Genomic DNA, 19,666 nt, shown 5'->3' on the forward strand with positions numbered 1-19,666 from the left:
AAAATATAGGTAAGTTGAAATATCAAATAGTATAGTCAATACTAACATTTTACGTATTACACTCCACGGTATCAAACCAAAGTAGTAACCCGGGGCATCGCTCTGGCCAAACACTAGTTTACCATTTAACAGGGGAGGAGACACCTTCTGTGAAGGTTATTGACAGACTTTCCATGGGAATTGCAAAGTTTTGTGTACAATTTGTCATCTCACCTTGCCTATTTCCTACTAATAAAATGCACTTACTGCACATCTTATTCCTGATTCATTTTTTCAGACGACAGTTTGTCCATGAAGTCGTTTGCTAAAACCAATCCGGAAGTAGAAGTTCTCTAGACCAGTAACAAATGAACAACTAGTGTTGAGTGGTTTCCCATGCGGCATAGTTTAGACAGTGAATTGTATTTGGCCCTGTGCTCTCTTCACCTTAAAATAAAATACAGTAAAAATAAGTTAAGTTCAGTAAAAATAGTTTTCGTTTAGTACAAATAGTTTAAGTTCAGCAAAGTAATTTAAGGCTGGTAAAAGTAATTGAAGTTCAGCAAAAATCATTTAAGTTCAGAAAAGTTAAGGTGAAGAGAACAGGGCCCGCTAATGAAATCAGAAAGTATGTTGTGCCAAGACAACTAAAAGATATAAAAATATATCTTTTAATAGCAGTTTCAAAAAACTCATAAAAACATATCAACTTTGTATATCTACCTATAACAAATACTTAGTTATGCGTTATCTAACAAGAATAAGACACTCGTCTATCTTAATGTCCAACATTCCAACCCACAAAAAGATGTGTTCATAAGTGCACCTTCATCCCATAAGTACGAAATTTTCTGATGAAAATTTTGCAAATCACGTTATACCAACGATTTCTTTCCCAACTGATGCTGACCAGAAGGCATCTTCTGATGGTCTGTTTGTGGTAGAAAGATTAAACTGAGTCTGAAATCAAGAAATAATGATCCACGAGCAAAATCTATAACTGATTAGGAAAGGTGTGCTACTATTTTTGTAACAAGGTGTATTTAGTTTGTTTAAAGGAGTAAAGGGGAGGCATTTAGAAGACGGAGATTTTGAAATAGAGTGAAAAGAAGGGTACCGAGTAGAAGGAAATGGGAAGCGCCAGTAATAACTAGAGTTGATAATGAGGATCGTGTGTTGATGGGAGAAGATGGAGAAAATCATCCAGGAGAATAGGTGAAGGACATTTAGCCCCCTGTCTGAATCTAGTATTGACCCTTTCGATCATGATCAGCTTCTGGTGGTAGGTTTATTGCATTGATAGTCAAATGCTTGGATCATCTGACTCAAAAGTTTATCTGTAAAACTCACAGTGGACATGCACAGGTTTGTAGTCATAATCCATGTGCTGGGGCTGCTTTCTTTCTTTGACAGCATACTATTCCCGTGTAACAAGAGGGATTTTTTCCTTTTAGAATATTCTAATAGTTACAGTAGGTGTACTAAGACTAATAACTGAGAAGACAGCTGGTAAATAGGCTGGGTAGAGATCTTGTTCGTCTATAATCCTATAGGATAGCTAGTGGTTATTTTAGTACAACATCATACATTGAGGTAATGGAAAGAATAATCATTTATGTGTAATTCTGCATGTAATTTTCATGTGTGACCTGGTAATGGATCTCTAACCTCAATTCTGTGTTTTCATATTTGGTTATCATTATAACACCTACATCTGGCTGAAACTTTTACGCTGCTAAACTTATCATAGGTTAGATCTTGTTTTGATGCTGTAGACCTATATAACGTTTAAGTTCTGATTAGTACTTGGTCTGACTGCAGGTGCGGCACAACTTTGTGGTTTCCTCGACTCAAAAAAAATAAGGTAGACCCACCTTCCTTTAATCTCCTTATTCTGGTCATAAAATCATTACATAGAAGTAATTACATAATTTGATGTAATCATTTTAGATGTAATTACATAATTCTTTTAGTACTTAATTGGAGCAACTGGTGTTTACATCTTCTCTTTGGGCTTACGATTATGGAGATTTCCCAAACGTGTCCCTTTCTTATGAAATTCTGATGTGTTGATAATCAGAGATTCTTTCGTACCTTGATTATTGGCGGACAGAGCCCCTTCTTTTGAAATTTGCTTTTTTGTAAAATTTCTTTGAGTTCGAATTAAATGCCTCGACTTAGAGTAGTTAAAAGACCAGGATTGTAAGAGATAGGTTTTATGTTGACTCATTTAAGTTTTACTGTGAAATGATGGTTTTGTGCCTTCTTTTCAAATGTCATGTAAAAATTGAAGCTTGGATAACTTGGTCACTGTGAGTTTTTTGTTGTTTTTTTGGAGTTGTTTCATGTCAATGGGAGAGAGAACCACACATGAAACATAGAAACCCTTAATTGTATTGATATTCTTTGGTGTATTGATATATTTTGGTTCACCAAATCACAAAGGACAAAGTTCGACTTTTGAAGCTTAACTCTGATTCCCGGCTCTCAGGAGTCAGGAGGTTTACGTCATCAAGCTACTCTCACAAGTCACAAGTCTGTCAAAAACACTCCAAGGGATTATTCTTATAAACATCAATAGTATAGTCCATAGGGGTTGTGGAAAGTCTTACTCCCTCTGTTCTATAATGGTGGTTACTTATTTGCATCTGTGAGTCACTGCTCTTCAAAATGTTTGAAACGTTCTAGCGTTTGGGAGTATTAAAATTTACATGTATATTGAGTAGTGACTAAATGAGTTAGCTCTGGAAACGTTCTTTTTTGGAAGGATGCAAATATGAAAATAGCTGATGATTAAAAGTTGGTAGTGGGCTGGTGGGCCTAGTGGCTGTAAGAGCAAGTAAATTAGTGAGCTTAAAATTCTTTTTGGGGCTTTCCTTTCTCTCCTTTATTTATTTTTCTAAACATATGTGGACTAGTAAATTAACCAAAGAAATCCGGTGTTTGGAATTTCCTTACGGGAGAAAGCAAAATTTCAAGCTTCTGTTCCCTTGAAAATGTTTATGTTATAACTTGTACATTTGACATAAATGAAGACCCCTTTCTTGATTTCTTAATAGGATGAATCATGTCTCCTAGTTCTCTTCCTTTGTAACCATTTTTTTCCTTATTTGTTATAAAAAATTTCTACCAAAAACAATTTTACACTTTGTTTGGATAAGAGAAAATGGAGAAAAAGGGAGGGAACGTAAAGGTAGGTTACATGCTCCCTTGTTTGGATGAAAGGCCGGGGGAGGGAGAGGGAGGGAACCATTTTCCCTCCCTATTTAATAAACACCAGCCCTCCAAAATTGGAGAGGTTTGGAGGGAAAATGAAGTTCACCTTCCCCCTTCTGTTCTTTCATTCCCCTTCCTTTCCCTTCTATCTCTCTATCCAAACACAGTGTAATTGCACATATCACATCATAATTGATCATGGCTGGTACATAATGTGTCATGCATGCAAGCATGGAAATTCTAGGACCATTAACATTCTACCAGCCCTATATGTCCTACTATAAGAGATACGTAGAGAGCTTGGGTCAAGGGAATGGGTATAGGGCGGTTTCAGCAGCTGTTTGGGGCAATCCGCTTCACGTGATGGCGAAAATTTGATGGAGGGAATTGGGGTTGGCTTGGGAATTACAATATGTAACGAGTATGGTAATTTGCTGGTTGTGGCAGTAATAAGAGGGGGGGGGGGGGGGGGGGGTTGTAAAATGGAAGCCTCCAATTGCAGAGACAGTAATAAGAGGGGGGGGGGGGGGGTTGTAAAATGGAAGCCTCCAATTGCAGAGGTAGTTTGAGAAAGGAGGGAAGGTTTTTGCAAACGCATTGCTGGAGGCGCTAGAAGTTGTGCAAAATGTTTGTTCTTGTTTCTAAATGATGTGTGCCGTATTAGTGAGGGTCTCAATTCTTTTTCTTGTGTTCATGTTACATGGGAGGGGAATATTGTTGCTCACTTTGCAGCTTGGTTGTTTTCTTTAGATGGGGAATAAACTGCATGCACCTGTGAATTCCCCTAAGAATTACGGAGCAAAACTTTGGTGGAGTTCAGATTTCTCCCTCCAGCCGTCACTCAAAATATGAAAATTTCTTTATCCTCTTGTATTTATTTATAAAATTCCTCTTCTTCGTCTCGTTGTAATACTTAGCAAGACATATTACTCTCCCACCATGTAATTGCATTTTCTTCCTAACTGGTCAGTCATAAATTTCATTGCTAGTATCTTCCCCTATCTCCAACTGAGAAATCTGATGCTAGCTTACTACACCCCTACCTTTTCAAAGAGTTGAACTTTTCCTGACGCCTTTGTTGAGGCGTTACCCTAATCTTACATGTAAGCTCCCGTGTGATACTCATTTCGTATTATTTATCTACCCAATTTCCCTGCAGAATCTTTTTTTTTATATCTTACTCACTTTGAATCTTTTCTAAAATGACAAATTTTTTACCTACCTTTTACTCTATTTTTAAAACCTATTTTTATGATGACCTACTATTATATGTCAAATGACCCTCTACCATTGGACCCCACATCTCTTTTGTTGGCTCACAAAAACACTCCCCGTGTGAGGGAATCTCCTCTCTTTCTCTCCTTTTGTTAATTCTTATGCAATATTATTAAGGTTTGGTTCACCTGATTTGACTAAAATTACGTATCAGAACTTTTATTAACTTATTTTTCATCAACTTATTGTCTCTTAACTTATCTTGTCTGAAAGCAACTTATTTTTGCCGAAAACAACTTATTTGTGTGTTAAATTGTCTGAAAAAAACTTAATTTTCTGCTGAACTTATTTTGGATACGAACTTATCTGAACTTTTTTTTTTTTTTTTCTGAAATAAGTCCAAATAATTTGAAACAAACCGCCCCTTAGTGGGTAAGATGAAAAAATATAAGAAGAATACTTAGAACCCATGATCATCATTAACAAACTTTTATCAATACAGTTTATCTCTATTTTTATTTAAGAGAAAGAAATTGCTAGTTATTACCAATTGAAAAGTATAATGTTTGATGATTGTTAGCAAGATGGCGTAGAAGTAATTTGTATGGTTTAAGTTATTGAGTTGGAGGCTTGGAGCAAATTTGGCTTGCTTAATTCTGGATTCTGGTGTTGGCAATATGACCAAAAATAAGTTTGAACACAACTGATATGTAACTTTGGGTTGAGGTTTGTAAATATGTAACTTTTATTTCCTTGTAAATATGTTTTATTGGTTGGAAGGTTTGCAATTATATAGAATCTAGGAGTAGTTTTTTGTTTGTTGTAGCATGGAAGGTAATGATCATGGTTTTTGCATTTGCTGATTAGCTTTCAAGAATCTGTCTTGCTTTAGGGACTATTCTGGTGAAACAGATGTATGTGTTCTCTTGGTCAGATGATTTGAGCTATTAAAGCCATCAGTTAGTTGCTTATCTTTCATGGGGTATGCATGTGGTGTATTGTCAAAGTTGTGTTTAGTCTCAAAATCCATTCCACAAATTTCCTTAGTTTTTTTCTGTCTGTGAAATGCCAAAGTTATTAGACTTTCTCCTGCATGCTCTGAGTCCTTTGTGTGATATTCATTTCTTAGGAGGGGACTTATCACTCGGAATGTCAAGCCTTCAGTTGACATATTTCATCAAAGGTTCGGGGTAAGCGCCTTTTAGGTGTGATATTAGGTAAAGGACCAGGTATTATATGTTCCTTTTTGTTGTTTTAGGGTCACATATATATATATATATATATATATATATATATATATATATGTGTGTGTGTGTGTGTGTGTATTTTTGTAAAAAGAAATTTTATTAACCAAAAACGATGAGTTCAGACTTCATGGAAACAAAAAAAGCCAAACAGGCCACAAGGCCCGCAATCATAACAGAAGCTGCAACTGCAACTGCTAAACAAAGAAACAAAGCCAACAGGCAACACAAAGAACTAGATCTCTAAGCATAGCCTTCTGGAGGCATCTCAGAAGCATTAGGAGCTGAATTGCAGAATATAATCCTTCAAGCTGCACATGATGAAATCTTCTCATATTCCTCTCCCTCCAAATAGTATACACTATAATACACTAATACTAAAAACCATTGTGTAAGCCTGATGCAGCACTGTGTCCTTGTTAAAATTGTTTAACAGGACTTGAATTTTAGTCTGCCAATCACCAGCATTTCTATGGACTCCAAACAACATTGCAAAAATCTGTTCCGAATTGAAGTAGTGAAAGAACATTGGAAGACAGATGAGACAAAGTTTCATCATGCCATTTGCAGAAAATACATACCCAAACCAGTTACAAGTAATACCGATTTTAAGTAAATTGTCACACTAATCTACCAAGAACAACAAGCCAGCATATGAACACACACTTTGGAGGATCGGGGTTATTACAGATAAGCTTCCTCCAAGGCATATTTGGAAAACCCCCTCTCAAACTCAAGTACACTTTCCTTATTGAGAAACTCAGGCCTGAGAAACAGCAATACCACCGGTGTAACTTCTCAGAGTCTTAATAGCTTCACAAATCTTTTTTCTTTGCGAACTATTATTATTTAGGTTCTGTTATGGTGCTTTGTCTAAAAGAAAGCTAATGCATAAGATGTAGTTGGTCAGATATGATGCTGGAAAATTTCCATTCTACATAATAACAATATATAAAGTATAAGCCATTGTTTAAATGAGTGAGCCTTTTGTCAGTCTTTGCATCATTGCGATGGGAATAAGATGAACATGTTTTTATGCAGACTGCATTGCATTTGATTTGTCATGTTGGAACGTGGAAGTTACTTTGACACTTCTAGATCTTGTTTGAAAGGCCTTAGGTGCATACGATGTAGACCTTCCATTGGGATCTTGAGACTTCAGATCATAAAAAAAATCACGGTTGCGGTCGCGATCGTGTTACGATTGCGTTAAACCGCTTGTAACGGATAAATAGAACGCATTGCAGCTAACGCGGTATGAATTTTCTCAAACAATTCACATTAATAGGTTTACGCTTTGTTTATACTTTTTAAGTTTAAAAGACATATTTCAAAACAACATAACCAATCCTATCATAATGTGAGCAAGGAGAATACAAAATATCATGTTTTTAAAACACATAACTAATTACTAAAATATCTTTGGCCAATTTGTAAAGAAAACGGTGTAACGAGGAAAATAACATTATAAAGCGACGAGTCACCGTTATGTAACGGGCGACGCGGGGAGAAAGATGTGATCTTTGTCGCACTGTTATGTAACGGGGTTTTGCGGAACGGTAAATCCAAAACCCGTTATAGAACAGCCGTTCCGTTGAGTTTTAATTCCATGCTTCAGATAGTGCACTGCAGTTTCTTTCTTTTAAGAGAACTAATTCTCGGAAGTTTTTTGTTTGTTTTTTTTGGCAAATAAAGAAAAACTTTATTATTCACCATAGAGAATTACAAGAAGCACAAACACCAAACCTCCTAAACCCGCAACAACACGAGCAAACTCCACTAAACCTTCTAACTAAGGACCACAGATGACCCTTCAAAGTTCAAACGCTAAAAGGCATTACACCAAGGTCAACAATGATAAATAACCTTTCCACCTACAAGCTACTCTAAAATTAATATCCTTAAAAACACTGTTGATGTTTCTAACAGGAGCCAATTAACACACACTGACTCAGCAAAAAGCATGCCATGAAGATGTCTTGGTTGTTTCTTCCTATAAGAATCAGCAGCTTCTTCAACCTCTTCTGTAAACCCCATTGGAGCTCTTGTTTTCCCCAACAATCGAAGGACCTCCCTCCATATCTGATTAGAAAACCTGCACTCAAAGAAGAGATGACAAAGGGATTCGTCAACCTCAGAACACAAACTACACTGTTGGTTTGTTATCACGTTCCATTTCACCAACCTATCCTTTGTAGTCAGTCTACCATGAAGAGCTAACCATAAGCTACTAGGACTAGCAAAGTTATTACATATAATCCTTTTCAAAGAAACCGGTTCAAACTGATCGTAAGGAGGTACAACTTCTGAATAGAGAATTTTCTCTGGACAACACATTGATCCAGACCTCCGTTATCAAGAATAATACTTCTACTTAGTATTTTTCTAAGGCTCCAAGAAAGTTCCTTATTTGTTAAGGAGTACCGTGGTATTTTGGGCATTATGACAGGTCTCGGTTGACATAGTTGCATGACTATTCTGGTTCATCAGCATAAAAATATTGTTAACTTTTAAACTTCTAGTCTTAACATTCCCATATATGGGTACTCCATATTTTCAAACCTTTTACTGACCTGAGAACCTATTTTGTTTGCAATTTAAATGCTTTCTTAGATTTAGTTTGTTCAAGAAGGAAAGTGTTGTTAACAATTACTCATGTAGCATAGTCTATTTTCTGTTGTAGATGATTCTGTATCCAAGAAGTTTTTACCTTTTTCCTTCTACTTAAAGCAGCAAGTTGCATTGTTTTCATTTTGGATAGAGCTGAAACGTCACAGATTGGGGACTTTATTTGTGGATTCTTGTGAACAGAGCTTTAGGTAAGATTGTTGTCTTGTTGCACCTTTCTTTGTCAATTAAACAAGTACCTGACTCTCAGGATCTGTTTAAAGTCTGAAGTCAAATATGATCTCCTAATTGACTACACACAAGGGAATCAATATTTGATGCTTGGGAATAGTGGAGAAGAAAAAGAGGATGGTGAAGCTGATGTTTTTATTGCAGGATTTAACTATGAGAACATTTGTACAACAAAGGCTAGCCAAAGTGCTATATTTATAGGGACAATCATCTCCTTAGTTGACAATGAAAATTAGACCAAGCCGTAATTAAAGAGGAGAATCACTTCCAAAGAAGTTTATGTGGAAGTCTCAAGCAGAATATCATGTCCTTGCCCTTAAGCAAATGCTTCAGCCTAATCATAGAGTCTATAATCTATAATGTCCTTGACTTTCTTTCTTTAATTAAAAAGAGCACCTTTGTATATATTTTTGTGAAAATTGATACTTCAAGAATTATTAGATTGATTTTTAATTCCCTCAAAAAAAAAAAACAAAACAAAAAAAGATTGATCTTTTATGGAAAAGTTAATGAATATATTTACACTCGGGTGCTATAAGTGTTTCCCCCTATAAAAAAATTCATACTTGAGCCAATACCCGTAGTTGAGGTCCAGCATAAAATGACTACTAAACAAGTTCTTCGACTTCCAAAAATTGTAATTGCTTCGTCCACAATTAATTGTTCCTCTTTGTCTTTCACGTTTTCCAATGCAAAACTTTGACCGTTAGTATATGTAATTTTCTAAGTAAAAATTACTACCTCCTGAGTTCTACTCAAGGTAAAATTGGGACTACTAATTGGTACTTTTACATGTAGGAGGAGAGATATAGAGAGTAAGCGAATCATTAAATATGGTTAGGTCCTAGTGTCCTACAAAATGTGGGGTGAGAGATGATAAAATATGAATAAAAAGTGACGTAAATAGAAAAAAGAAAAAGTGAGTAGAACTTAGAAAAATAACTCAAAACAGAAAGCGAGAAGAACTTAAGAATACAGAGGAAGTAAAAAAATTGGAATTTGGAATATACGTTTGAGACAAATTCGAAGGTTTTCCAACTCAAGTGTTAGAAGATGTCAAAATTTCCTAAATACGCCAATTTTTCATAAAATTCCCAATTTACCGTCCACGTCCGAACAAGTTTGTAAAAGTATTTTGTTTTCCCCGGTTTGCCAATAAATCGCCAACTAAATTGACGATTTTACTCTAAGCAAACTGTCCACTTGAATTGATGATTTAGCTTAAAGTTTAATAGCTAAGATTGTCGTGGAAATCGGCATGTCTCCGTATTAAATTTCCAACTCAATTAACGATTCATCAACTCATCAATCACCAACTCAAATGACGATTTACCTAAAGTAAACCACTATCGAGTTGATGATCTTGTATTCATTCATTAAAAGAAATATCACTACAAAGCTGACATAGATGGTAGATTGAGAATTTTGTAAAAAGGGGATATGTTTCTGGAAATTTTGATGTCTTTTAGCATTTTAGCTAGAAATCGTTCGACAAATTAGTAGATTATTATGATCAAGGTAAGATGAAGGGAGTAAATCTCAACAATTCTAATATTTTGCTTCTAATATCTTTTACTATTGGAGTTAGGCAGAACATGTCCACTAATATATTATGCAGTGATATGGGTACTTAATGTTTGAGATGGTACGGGCATGATCATATGGGTACTATGATGTTTGAGATGGTATGAGCATGATTGAATTGGGAAGCAAAATGGTAGAGCTTCAACATCTGGGATTGAAGTTCCATTTGCCAACCTATGTTACTTAGACGCTTATATAGTTTGGAATTTCTGTAAAGACTAATTGGAGTACCTATTTTTCTAGTTGTCGGACGTCCAAACCTCTATATCGGCTTCCCTAATGTCATTCTAGTTAATAATACAAGACAAAATTACACAAAAGGCACAATTTGTATATAGAGATTACATCTTATAATTTACAAACATGATAACTAAACAATAGATTTTCAAATGTAAAGTACAAAATTGTAGAGTAAAGAAAGGGGTGAGATGTTGAGATCCCGTAAAAAACGCAGCTGCTTCACCGTTCCTAGTCAATTCTATGTTTTTGTGTTGGAGTCTTGTTTGAGTAAGGACTGAGTACTGAAGAGGAATGTGGTTCTTGTTTGGGATGTTCTTAAGGTTGTATTTTGTTATGTCTTGAGAGCATAATGCTAGTACCTTGGAGAGATCAACTCAAATTTCGTGAGTTGGAGTGATGGTGGGTGGTGGGCTTGAGTATATGTGGAATTAGGGTGAAATGTTGAGGCTAATATATGTGAATAGGGGCTGAGGTAGGATTGGAAATTCGATGTGGTAGGGAGGTTTGGGATTTATATAGAAACGCAAGAGGACTTAAAATTGTAGCAAATGTGGAAGAAATCGCACTTTACACTTCAGCGTGCAGCGGCTAATTTCGGCAAGTCATAATTTTAAATCTGAGGGCATGGAATTTACTGTTGGAAAACTGTTATCGTCTTCTTTCCATTGATATCTCGCAGCAATTAGATGAATACAGAAGGAAAATGGTTCAAACAAGGCAAGGGTGTCAGTTTATGTTGTGTAAACAACCTGTATTTCTTTCGTTCTATATCAGTTTTGGGCTTTTTGCCATTGGAAAGCATTTTGAAAGAATGCTATCCATCCGTAGTTTGTTGGCCAAATCATAGTGCTATGAGCTCTGTAAGTGATACATTGCAGAAATTCTAGTACTATGTTTATCAAATTTTATGTTAGATGTGCCGTGTCCCATTGGCATAGTACTTGGCATCAGGCTTAATCCACAGAATTTCAAGCCCTTACAGACCATTTGTGAGCTTGAAGTTGACCAACTTTGAATGAAAACGTTGTTTTATATATCATAAATACACGGGAGAATTTTAAGTACTATTGAAATACTTCTCTGAAAAGGGATGAAGTGGACTTAGACAGATTTTAGGACTCATTGGACATAATGGTGATTGAAACTAATCCTCCAAGGTGATAATTCGTCAGTCAGGCTTTTACTTTAACCCTGTGGGGAAGGGACGGATTTCAGCAGTTCCTCTAGTTAATTTCCAGATTTGAAGGCTCAGTCAGTACCTAACCTCAGGAAACAAAAACAAGAAGAGAAAAAAAAGATGTAATTGTCATTTTTTGACGAGGACTAGGTTATTTAGTTTACTAAATTATGTTTACTCGATTTTGTGCATTGTAAGTAGTTGTATTTAGTTTGGAGTATTCTTGGGATAATGCATTTTTTTAAACCCTGCTAAAGTGCTGGCGTGCTGCACCTTCAGTTTCTCACACTGAATTTTGTCAATTTAGTATAGCAAGTCAATGGGAACTGCAAAATTTGAGTATGGTGGGCTGGTGGGTAAGGGTGGCAATATGGTATTGGAATATGGGGGTGGTGGGTAATGGGAGGCTGTATATGGTATTAAAATTCTTAGGGTGGGGGGCTGAGATGTAACTTAGAAAATTCACGAAATGTACCCCAGTTCAGTCACGCATGAGGCAAGTTTGCTAGCATGCCTTGGTACTGTCGTCTTGAACCTATGGTTTCTCTTCGATTTTTTTTGATGTCTTTTGCCTAAGGTTTATTTTAATTATTTTTTGTGACAGTCACCTAAAAGGTTGGCTTGAAGTATTATTTGTGTATATATATATATATATTTATTTAACAGTCATATTCTGTTTCTGTAGATGACTTTCTCTCCTGCACTCAGCAGAGAATTCCTCCCTTGCAAACCTGATCCAGCTCCCCTATTACATATATGTTCGAACTGGGAATTTCAGCCAAATGAAGTAATTATGATTGGTGATAGCCTCAAAGATGATGTGAGTGATTATTTTCTTTTCTCAAGTTATTATCTAAAATAGATTGGTTCTTTCTTCACTAAAAACATCCTGGAGAAAGGTGGGGAGGTATGAGATGAAAGCATCCAATAGTTGAGAGCGGAAAGAATAGGAGTTTATGTTTAAGATGATATTGCTGCAACTTAATCTGGATAGTACAGAGGGAGAGTAATGTTAACAGTCCATACACTACGTCCTGCTAGTCAATGGACTTCTGGAGGTATGCATAATGTTTCACTTGAGCATGTAGCAAGTAAGCTGAAGGAGAAACATGTTGTACATGGATACAAGTTTTAGCATAGTGAATTTCCCTGTTGTTTACTACTACCTCAGTTTCATAAAGTTCTTTACAGTTACTATTTGCACGGACTCCAATTCAATATTTAACTACTAATATATCCAATTTCGTATGTGAAAAAGTTATAAAATGTTGATATTCTGAAAATACATACAGAGACCAATCTAGCAAGATCTAACATGTAATGTTTTGGATGTATATAATAGTGAGAATTTACGGTCAAAATTTTCATACTTTGGACATACTTTCCAAAGCGTAAAGAACTTTTAGAAACAGAGGTAGTATGAAAAATCATAATTGCGTCATTGCATGATAGTTCTCCCGGTGAAATATCAAGATAGTACAACCAAGATAGTACAACCGTATTGTTGTCTCTGCCTTTTGACTAGAAATTCATGCATTTGGAGTATTCATCTTTGTAAGCATGAGATTAAAACTCGGTCGTTCAGTAACATAACAGTCGTCCTGTAACGGGTTTTGGATTTTTCGTTTCGCAAAACCCCGTTACATAACGGTGCGACAAGAATTATGTCTTCCTACCCACGTTGTCTGTTACGTAATGGTAACTCGGTGCGTTAGGACTTTTTGTCTTGTTATATCGTTCTTTTGCCCAAGTTGGCTAAAAACATTTTAGCACTCCCTCCGTCCCAGAATATCGTTACACTTTCTTTTTTCATCCGTCCCAGATCACTTGTTATACTTTTTTCCAATCCATTTTAGAAAAGCTTTTATTATATTTTAAGAGATGTCCCTTTCTCACTCCGGCCCACCACCTTAGTTTTAAAAAGCGCGCTTTTTTGCGCTTAAAGCTCGGAAGCTCAGAAGCTCAAACCAAAACGCTTCTACCAGCCGAAGCCCAGCGACATACAAGAAGCGCGCGCTTCCTAGCGCTTCGGTGCTTCTGCGCTTCCTAGCGCTTTTGTGCTTCCTGTAGTCTAGGCACTTCAGACCCTTCTTTTTTATAAAAAATAAAGCCACATGACTCTAATCTTCTTTTTTTAAGTATCACGTGATTTCTTTTTTTAAAAAAACGAATATTTGGGAAGTTTTTGAAAACCCTAGTGCAATTTTCTCCCGTAGCCGGATTTCTCTAGCCTTCTCGCCGGATTTCTCCCGTCGGATTCTGAATTTTTCTTTCATCGTTTTGATATCTCTATTTTTTTTCATCTTTTCTTTCCATATTTTCTCCGTATGTTCTGAACTTTTGAAAATTTATTATTTCTTTCTTTCCGGGTGCGCTTCGCCTACGAAAAGCGTGCGCTTTCGCTTTGCGCTTTGCGCTTAAGCTCCAGGGCCCTTTTGCGCTTCAGTGCGCTTCGCGCTTTTTAAAACTAAGCCCACCACACAAATATTTTAATTTTAACTCTCCTATCCTTCAATATAAAAGTATCATACATTATCTTTCCTCTAATATTAAAATACCCACTAACTTCCATCACATCTACTTTTTAATAAAATAATAATTGATAAGCACACTACTACTTATCGCATTAAACTGTGTGCCTAGAAGAGTGTAACAACTATTTTGGGAAGGATGGAGTAATTAGTTATGCAGTTTATATAACATGATATTTTGTATGATTATTTGTTCACAAAATAATAAAATATATTACTCCCTCCGTCCCTTAATACTCGTACAGGTTTGACCAGTGCGGAGTTTAAGACACTTGAATTGACTTATTGATTTAATGGGTGGTAGTTGATAGTGAAGTATTTTTTTAATATAGTTAGTGGGAAATGTGTAAGGGGTAGTGGGGTGTGAATTTTTAAATGATTTTTTTTGTAGAGAGTGTGTTAGTAGGTAAGTGTGAGAAATAATGTAATATTGGTAAAAAGTTTCTATTTATAGAAGCAGTGCAAGTATTAAGAGACGGCCCAAAAAGGAAAGCGGTGCGAGTATTAAGGAACGGAGGGAGTATTTCGTTTATGAAACGTCAGTTGGAATTTGCATTTTTTTCTATGTCTATGAGTTTTTCTTCTTAAGATAGTGTTCTCTTGATTTTTCTTTAAGAGAAAGGTGGCCATACACGAGGAATGAGGTGATTAGGAAGTAAGTTGGGATTACACCAATTGACAAGACGAGGGAGAATCGACTAAAGTGATTTGGCTATGTAAGACGGGGGCCAAATATGCGCAGGTTAGAAGGCTTGAAGAATGACAAACCGATGGAATTGTGAGGGGTAGGGGAAGACCAAAGCAAACATGGAAGTGGGTGATTGAGAGTAATATGAATTTATTGGGCATTGTGGATTGTGGACAATGTGGCTTTAAAAAGGTATAGTGGAGGGCGATAATGTAGGCCGACGACTCAACATGACTTCTTTTTTCTTATTTTCTATTTTCCTTAGCAATCCTTTCTCACTTTCTATTTTTATCTTTATTATTTTGCAGAATGTATTTGCGCCTCTTCTAAACCGACCTATCTTGTTTTCTTGTTCCCTAATTTTTTGTGCCTCGTTATCCTTACCTTCATTTTCCCATTTTTGCTTGTTTAGTCTCTTTAACATCACTTTTTACTTTTCTTACTTCATGTGCCGTAGACGTTTCCTTATGACGGTTCATGTTAGCCGATCCCAAAATCATTTGGGACTAAAGCTTGGTTATTGTTGTTGTTTGTAGAGAGGTAGGCTTAAAGGATGTAGGTGGGGCCGTGGGGGAGGGAGCACAATGGTACTAAGGGAGAGTGGGCTTCGGGATTGACTTCAATGAATTTTGGTATTTGGTCTCTAGATTCTTTATTGTCATTCTTTCTTCCATATAGTTGTCTGTGATTTTATTTACAACTTTCTAAGTCCGGGTCAGTTTTCATTTTTCTCCTCCTTTCATAAATATCTTGATTTTAATCCCAATTATATTCAGGCCAAATAAAGTCCTTGAAAATTTTCTTCTTTGAAAAGAGGGGAATATGTATGGTAACCCTTAAGGTTTAGCCTTTTCTCTTTGCTATCATATTTCAGGGTCATCTATGGAAATTATGGTAACCTACAGGTTCTCTTCACCTTTTCTATCTTCCTTGCGCTTTCCTCTCTCCCTTCATCTCTTTGCCATCATACTCCTTCCTCTATTTTAAGCTCCCAGCTGATGCTCCTTCCTCTATTTTAAGCCTATTATAATGCTCCTTTTCTCTTCCTCATGTTCTCATAATTGAGTTCCAATGTCTCTTTTAAAAAAATGCAAAGTATTAGAGAAGATACCTGAAACTAAACTATTAAAATGTGACCAATTCTAATGAAATTAAGTGTAAAACATTAATGGCTATTTCGTAGACAATATACATGGTTGTAATGGTAATGAAATTATATGTCTTTAGGGAACTTCTGATATTGATGTCCTTGTTAATGCAGTAATGCTTGCCAACCGAAAATTTTCTTTTACTTTATAAATAGTTGAACATCCATCACTAATTTAGAGGTGGTACTACTACTGACTAGTAATGGACTTGTGGACAGATGAAGAAATGCACATGTTTTAGGGATAGAACTCCGTTTCTGTTCACTTTGGCATGGCCAATCGAATTTTCCTTGCAGAACTCATTTTCCATTACTGCCTGACCTCTTATATCGGATGGGCTGATGTGAAGAAAGTAACAAGAGAGAGAAATTGGGAGCGAAACATCATGTTAGTCCAAATTATTAGGGTTCAATAATGGGAGTGGGAAGTTACAGTTTGGTGATAATTTGTGGTAGATTTTAAAGAGATAAAGTGGGATAGTTTGTGTTAATGGAATAAGAAAGATGAACAGAGAAGCAAGGAGAGGAGAGGAGAGAAAGTGGAGCAGTGCTGACCTGGTTACATTGTAATCTCCATTATTTCTCTTCAGCACTGAAACATTAACTTGAAGGTACTAGGAAAATTCCAAATTATGAATGTAACCAAACAAAGCGTAAGAGGTTGTCATGTTATATATAATAAGAAAAAGAAAAGAAAGGAACGAAAAACAGAAACTTTTGTGTGTGTTGATAATATTTTACTTTCCTTAACAGGTAGCTTGTGGGAAAAGAGCAGGAGCATACACATGCTTGCTTGATGAAAGTGGGAGGTATGACTCTCCTGAGTTTGCTTCAGTTGACCACAAACCAGATTTTAAGGTCTCTTCTCTTGCGGAAGTTCAGTCATTACTGGAAACACATTTTGACTTGAGACCATGACGGACATGAAGCCTTATGCCGAGTAATGTAACACCTAAAGTGCTCGACTTGTGTTCATCTCACAATTAATAAGATTACTTGGTATATAAGTTGAATGCGGTATTGGAGTTTCTCGCATCTTCATTATTTGTGGCAACAAAAAAGAAAGGAAAAGGATGATATATGATTAAAATTGAAGAAATCGCCACATTCATATTTTTCCGTATTTAGATTAATCATGTTAAGAATGTTTTATGCCCTGTTATAAAGATTGTTAAATTTGTATACTTGCATATTTGAGCAAAAACTAGAGGAACTTCCCTATATCGTAATTTTTATGTCGTTAAATATGCTGTTACGGGACATTCCTCCTGGACTCTTTGTACTGGCAACTTATCTATGTATTATCAATATATCATATTGATGGCATTCATAAAGACAAAGGAGCTTCACCAAGATAAAAAGTTGGTCTGGTTTTTCAAGTTCTGATTTCTTAGCAATATAGTCTATGTTTCTTAATGTGAATGATAAATACTATTTCCTCTGTTTTTTTAGTTGCACCATTTTTCTTTTTTGGAAGTTGCATATTAGGTGCACCATTTCGATATACATTCATATGCTTTTGGGTGTGTTTACACACCAAGTACCCATTTTACCCTTACACACATTTTATATTTACCATTAATACCTAACTTTTTTTACCTAATTTGTTTGTAACCCCTAACCGATGTACTCGGGTACAACCAGCTACCCCCCAAAAATAACGACGTGCCTGTATTGTTTGTTATTTCTTGTTGTTTTTTAAATTCATCATAAAATTGTTCATAATTGTTGTATTGTTTGTTCTTTCTTCTCGAATTTTATGTTCTTTTCTATATATTGTTTTTTCTTTTTTGTTGAATTTTTTGTTCTGTCTTGTTTATTTGTTTGTTCACAAAAATCATTTGGTTAATGTTCATAATGAAATTAAGCTTTTCATTAATCTTTTATGTTTTTACAAGCGCCGTATTGTTGGTTCTTTCTTTTTGTACTGTTTGTTCTTTCTTGTTGTATTGTTTGTTCTTTCATGTTGTTTTTTTAAATTCATCATAAAATTGTTCATAATTGTTGTATTGTTTGTTCTTTGTTCTTGAATTTTATGTTCTTTTTTATATTGTTTGTTCTTTTTTTTTGATTTATTTGTCTTTCTTTTTTATTTGTTTGTTCATAATAATCATCTGGTTAATGTTCATAATGAAATTGTTCATACTTTTTGTTTTATTTGTTCATACGATTTGTATTATTGTTCTTTCTTGTTCTATTAATGAGCATCTTTTAAACAATTTTTCTTTCTTTTTAACCTATATTTTTTTTCTTTCCATGCTCATTATTTTCAAATTAGTATATGTGCATTTTTAAATTACATGTTATCATCATTATCATATTACTTACTATTTTCATTTTCAACCTATAACAATGAGGAAATTGAAAGCATGAAAGTCAAATAGAATAGGTTAGTTATTATAAGGGATTACAAGGTTTTTCTTAATGGAACAGATTTATTATAAACTAAATAATTACATAGGGCATTCCATCAAGTCTCATGACTTAACAGTTAACACTGGCACTTGTGGATAATACAAGCTATACTATACTATTTTTTGTTGCTTGTAACAACTTTATTAATCCCCTTCTCAAATTATTATTTCGGTAAAGAAAGTGGAGAGACAATCCAGGTATGCTACTTGTGACCATAGAAGGTGTTTACATGTTCGAACCAAAATCATATATGAAGTACGGAGTAACATTTTGGTTAGAAACCTGAAAGTCAAGTATTGTGTTCAAATTACACTTCCTATGCACATTCAAAAGTATAATTAACTCGAGACTACATCAAAAGCAAGATTCAAGATTGAAGATATAGAAAAATAAGTGGATGATTTCTACCAATATATTGTAATTCAAGTACAATTTTACATAAGCAATGCCTAAAATGTTCAATTTTTTGGTAAAATATGTTATTTGACATGTTTTAATTGCTCAATATATGTAAATATATGTTCAAAGTAATAACATAGTAATGCAATAACTAAGTTCATTTTTAAAGTGGTAAATACTAATTTCACAATTAGTAGATAAATGTTCATTTCTAAATTGATTGAATAAATGAGGATTGCCAAATAATTAGACAAACGTTCTTATTCGAATGAGTAGATAAATGTTCATTTCCAAATAAATAAATAAATATTCATTTCCAAAATAGTAAATGTTCATTACCGAAATAGTAAAATGTTCATTTCCAAATAAATAAATGTTCATTTCCGAAATAGTAGATGTTCATTTTGGATGGGGGTACAACCACCTCTGGCAAAATAATATTGAGCATGCTCTTCATCTTCAGCCGTTTAGCGAGTCAGCTCCTGGGAATTGGGAAATCACCGAATAACCAAATCAATCACCTCACCAACTTCCCAAGTTTAGTTTTCCTACTTTCCTTCCTCAAGATTCACGCTCCATAACTGTAACACCCCCGATTTACTAACTAGAAATAAATAAGAAATAATATGACTTTATAATAAATTGCGGAAGCTTACACTTAAAAATCGGAGGTATCACCGTCACACTTGACCACATTGTCAAGTGATAAGGCTTACAAAACTCAAACTATTACAACTCAATTACTAGGTGATCTATTTACAACTGTACAACTGTTATAAAAGACTAAACGGTAACACTTGAGCTCCTTTAACTTCTAACTGCGATCCTTCACGATCAATCTGCTCCAGTCATCTTGACTGCTCACCATAGAGGACAAATTCCAAAAGGATCGCCGCAGGGCCACCATAAGAAAAAGACATGGCCGCAAACACACATAGCAAATAAACACACACGTCAGCAAAAAGCTGAGTA

General features: G+C 35.3%; 1 protein-coding gene across 1 annotated transcript in view; it reads left to right on the forward strand.

The window, feature by feature from the left end:
• LOC110804366 (haloacid dehalogenase-like hydrolase domain-containing protein At2g33255) overlaps nucleotides 1–17,259 on the forward strand; it is a 28,660-nt gene extending 11,401 nt beyond the window's left edge. Inside the window, exons 2-5 of the mRNA XM_022009954.2 lie at nucleotides 1,801–1,843; nucleotides 5,540–5,600; nucleotides 12,200–12,334; nucleotides 16,634–17,259. Of these exons, the coding sequence (XP_021865646.1) occupies nucleotides 1,801–1,843; nucleotides 5,540–5,600; nucleotides 12,200–12,334; nucleotides 16,634–16,798 (404 nt within the window). The 3' untranslated portion in view covers nucleotides 16,799–17,259. The remainder of the gene's footprint in view (nucleotides 1–1,800; nucleotides 1,844–5,539; nucleotides 5,601–12,199; nucleotides 12,335–16,633) is intronic.
• Nucleotides 17,260–19,666: the final 2,407 nt, after the last annotated feature.

This window comes from Spinacia oleracea, chromosome 5 (assembly GCF_020520425.1).
Source record: "Spinacia oleracea cultivar Varoflay chromosome 5, BTI_SOV_V1, whole genome shotgun sequence".
Classification (NCBI taxonomy): domain Eukaryota; kingdom Viridiplantae; phylum Streptophyta; class Magnoliopsida; order Caryophyllales; family Amaranthaceae; genus Spinacia; species Spinacia oleracea.